General features: G+C 39.3%; 1 protein-coding gene across 2 annotated transcripts in view; it reads right to left on the bottom strand.

Annotated features, from left to right (window-relative positions):
- Positions 1-4,596, bottom strand: part of mbtps1 (membrane-bound transcription factor peptidase, site 1) — a 22,933-nt gene that overhangs the window by 5,537 nt on the left and 12,800 nt on the right. For both annotated transcript variants that reach the window (XM_014032325.1, XM_014032326.1), the window contains 4 exons: positions 4,109-4,297; positions 3,710-3,882; positions 3,436-3,551; positions 2,973-3,129 (listed from right to left, as the gene is read on the bottom strand). In XM_014032325.1, the coding sequence (XP_013887779.1) occupies positions 2,973-3,129; positions 3,436-3,551; positions 3,710-3,882; positions 4,109-4,297 (635 nt within the window). The remainder of the gene's footprint in view (positions 1-2,972; positions 3,130-3,435; positions 3,552-3,709; positions 3,883-4,108; positions 4,298-4,596) is intronic.

The following is a 4,596-nucleotide window of genomic DNA, read 5'->3' as shown; positions in this document are numbered from 1 at the left end:
GCAATAGCTAAACCTTAATATTAGCAAAATAGAACCTAAAGGCTAAAATTAGCTAAACAAAACCTAAAAGCTGAAATTATCAGACCAGTAGCTGAAAGCTAAAACGAGCATAGCAATAGCTAAACCTTAATATTAGCAAAATAGAATCTAAAAGCTAAGATTAGCTAAACAAAACCTAAAACTGAAATGTAGCAAAACAGTGGCTAAAAGCAAAAAGTATTAGATCAGTAGCTGAAAGCTAAACTCAGTATAAAAGTAGCTAAAATCAATGTTAGCAAAATAGAACCCAAAGGCTTAGATTAGCTAAACAAAACCTATAAGCTGAAATTTAGCAAGGCAGTAGCTAAAAGCAAAAATTATTAGATCAGAAGCTGAAAGCTAAAACCAGCATAGCAATAGCTAAACTTAATATTAGCTAGATAGAACCTAAAGCCTAAGATTAGCTAAAAAAAAACTAAAACCTAAAATTATCAGACCAGTAGCTGAAAGTTAAAACCAGCCTAAAACCAGTATGACAGTAGCTAAACACAATTTTACCAAAATAGATCCTAAAGGCTAAAATCTAAAAGTTAAAATCTAGCAAGGCAGTAGCTAAAACCTAAAATTATCAGACCAGAAGCTGAAAGTTAAAACTAGCCTAATAGTAGCTGAATGTAATAATAGCAAAGTAGAACCTAAAAGCTGAAATTAGCTAAACACAAGCTAAAAAGCTAAAAGCTATAAAACAGCAGCTAAAGGCAGAAATGATCAGATCCGTATTGAACATCAAATAACTCGTCTTTGTGGGGTCTTCTGTTGTAAAACTGGATTGGTCATGAAGTCTCTGTTTAGCTGCGTTTACGAGCTTAAATGTCTGTAAACAACAGATCAGGCAGGAAATGAAGGGGAGCAGCCAGGTGTGGTGATTAACCGTTATCTCTGAGCCGGAGGATGGTGATGTATGAGATCTATTACAGCTCCATGACACGTGAATAACTGCCCTCGTCGGGGGAGAACCTGCGACACGGCGAGCACACAGAGCTCCGTTTATCTTCAACCATCAGAACAGGATAAAGCTCCTGATGAAAGCTTTAAGCAGGTAACAGAACATTAATCATCCAGGAGCTGCATAATGAAGCTGCAGCAAACTGTTTGTTGTGTAAACACACAAACAGGTGCAGAATGTTTGTTTTTAGTTTTAATATCTTATCTAAGAACACAATCAGTCAAAAACTCCTCCTTCCTGTTCTGGGTGCAGAGCTGTTTGTTGAGCTTTTCATTAAAAAGTTTCATCCTTTATTCAAACTGAGGTCAGGGTTGCCAGATAAAGATAACTTTTGTGTTTGTCCCTGCTTTTCTGTGCACATTTAGACTAAACAACACCCGGCTCACATTAAAACACCCTCAGTTGTAAATTTGTCCCAAAGAGCCGCCTGTGTCTCCACGCTGTCTCCTTCTCTCGTCTTTTTAACGGAGCGGTCGTGAAGAAGGCTCGGTCAGCGGTAGTTCTCTCTCTGGGTGACCACGCCCACATTCTGATCAATCACAACAAGCGCTCAGTAGTAAAGCACTGCTAACAAACACCTTAGCATGATGCTAACCGTTCGCTAACATCTCACTCGTTCCACAATTTTTGTGCCATTTCAACGTCATATATCAAAACCTTCAGCTCACTCATGTCAGGAGTACTATGACTTTTGGCATTTCAGCTTTTTATACATTTTTAGCTATTTCACTTTTTTAGCCACCTTTTTGCCACTGAAAATGAATGGAGCTGTTTTTAACATCCTTAAAATCCTTTAAAATGTTTATAAATCTTTACAGCATCTTACACATTTTGTTCTGCTTGTGCTCTTTTTCATTTTCTTGTGCTAATATAGCTAGTTCCCTCCCCCCAAATTTTAGCTTTTTGCTGCTATTTCAGCTAAAATTCTGCTTCTTTCTGCTATTTTTCTGCTTTTTCTACTTTTTGTATTTTTTTCTGCTACTTTGTGCATTTATGCTTCTTACAGATGCTTTCTGCTATATTCAGCTGTTTGCTGCAATTTTAGCTGTTTAGCTCTTATTAGCTAAAATTAACTTTTTAGGTTAAATGCACACTTTTTGTAGCTAAGTTCAGCAGACTTGTGCTTCTTATGCTTCCTTATACTGATTAAATAATTTCCAGCTACTTTTTAGCTGTTTTACTGAAAATTTCAGCTGTTTTGGTTATTTTACTATAAATTATACCTTTTATGTAATTTTTTTCTGCTTTTTTCTGTTTTTGCTGTTTTTCAACTATAACCATTTCAAATGGGTGCTAATTTCAAATTGTGGCTGCTACCTTTAGCTAATTCTATGCTAATTTTAGCTATTTTGTGCTACTTTAGCTATAGATCTGCTATTCTTCTGCCTTTTTTTACTTTTTATGCTTTTTTTCTGCTACTTAGTGTTATTCATGCTTCATACAAATGTTTTCAGCTATATTCAGCTATTTTAGCTCTTAGCTTTTAGCTGTTTTATGGTTTCAACTAGATTTGTGCTTCTTTTTACTGTTTTTCTGCAGTCTTTTTTGCTTCTTTCAGCTTTTCAAAGTGAGCTCACATTAACACTTCTTTTTAAATATTTTCAGCTCCATTTCAGTAGACTTCAGCTGAAGTTTTCAGCTGAAGCGTTCACACTAGCATTTTTGCAGGATATGCTAATTCTCTAGTTTCTGATGTTTCTAGCCATCATGATGTCGTCGCTCCCCAGCTGTTTCCTGTCCAAGCCCTGAAGGGGAACGTCAAGTGAACAATGTGTGCAGATTTGCTCGCCTAATAAACTTGGCCCAGGAGGTTTATAAACTGGAGGAGGAGGAGGAGGAGGAGGAGGAGGAGGAGGTCAGAAATTGTGAACATAGTTTGTTGTGAAAGAAACCAGAAAGTTGCACTCAGTTGTGCGCTCTCGCTGTCCTGAGTTGTCGTTCTCCGTTCTTCGATGAATGATTACTGCCGACGCTTCAGCGGGCCTACCTGGTGTTCTCATCGTAGAACTTGACCTTCCTCATCACGGAGGTGTTGTACCAGTCACTGAAGACGATGAGCGACAAACCGTTGTCGATGTCTCTCCTCAGCTTGGTGATCTCTTCAGGAAAATACTCCTCCTCACTGTCCACCATCAGCAGGGTGCCTGCGGGTTTGAAAACAAGCATCTTATTGTATATAAATTTATTTTTTTAATGAAATGAATAAAGGAATTGAATTGAATTGTATAGCAACCTCACATCGATGACCTATCCACGTCATCATTTACCCAGAATGCTTTGCATGTAAATAAAACGGCTCAGTCCTTGTAAAAATATATATTTTTAAATTTACAAAACCACAGTATTTTTTTTACAGTTAAAATTTAAGTTTATCAAATAAAGTCTAATGTTACAACTGATCGTGGATCCCTTTAAACACCAGACTTCTGTTGGAGTCGTGGCGTCCGTACCGTACTGACTGGCATCGAAGCAGGTGATTGGTGCTCCCAGCACTTCTACAAAGTAACCCATACTCCTCAGGTGCTGGTACATGTCTCTGAAGTTAGTGTGGATGTGGTCCCCGTTCCTGAAACATAGAAATATTCACAAACCTTTAACACAGACGGAATGAAGGAATGAATGAATGAATGAATGAATGAAGGAATGAATGAATGAATGAATGAATGAAGGAATGAATGAATGAAGGAATGAATGAATGGTAAAGTGATTTGTAGAGATCCGCACCAGTCGAGGGGATCGTTCTTCATCCTGAGGTTGTCCCGGGGGAAGTACCCGGGTGGGTAGCGCAGGTTGTGGTACTGGTCCCACAGCACCCTCTTGCTGCGAGGTGGAGTGGGCACGATCTTTACCTTGATGGGCAGTTTGACCGTGGAGGTCAGCTCCCCCCCGACCTCCGACTGCAGAAACAAACAGGAAGCAGGGTTTGCACACTTCTGCCACAGTAAAATTCAAGCCTTTTCAAGGATTATCAAGGATTTCAAGCACCCAAACAAACCCAGACCAGCTGAGTACAGAGCCTTTCTAATGATGGACTCCTCCGAATCAAACAGACAAAAAATGCTGACTTTTGTTTTACTTTAAACAAAATAAATCCAACATCAAAGTGTTTCTGTGGAGACTCACATCGTTGTCTGCGGGCGACGCCACCGTCACCATCACATGACCCTGAGCCACTCCCTCCCACGACGCAGCTTTCTTGGCCACAGAGATGGACACGGCCAGGTAGCCGGCCCACGGCCACAGCACAGGTGAGTAGGAGACGGCCACGTCGATGTGGTCGCCGTTCTGCGGCAGGTACGGCTGCCAGACGGGCTGAAGGCAACGAAACAGGGTTTGGGATTAAAGGAAACACAACAAACAAACAAACAAACAAAAAAACATCAATGCATTGTGAGAATGTTTATAAAGCATTGTTGAGATATATTTTCTGTACATTTTTTTGGCACGTATCTCATTCTGCATTTTTCGTACTATTTCAACTGTTCAGCTGTTTCAGGACATTTTGGCTGTGACTTTTGGTGTTTCAGCAATTTATACTTTGACATATTTAGCTTTTATTGACATTTTTCCTCATAAAAAATGAATGAAGGTGTTTTCAACAACTTTAAAAC

Source organism: Austrofundulus limnaeus, unplaced genomic scaffold, assembly GCF_001266775.1.
Source record: "Austrofundulus limnaeus strain Quisiro unplaced genomic scaffold, Austrofundulus_limnaeus-1.0 Scaffold1419, whole genome shotgun sequence".
In the NCBI taxonomy this organism is placed as follows: Eukaryota; Metazoa; Chordata; class Actinopteri; order Cyprinodontiformes; family Rivulidae; genus Austrofundulus; species Austrofundulus limnaeus.
Note: the sequence above shows the minus strand (reverse complement) of the source record. Positions and strands in the feature narration are given on the sequence as shown.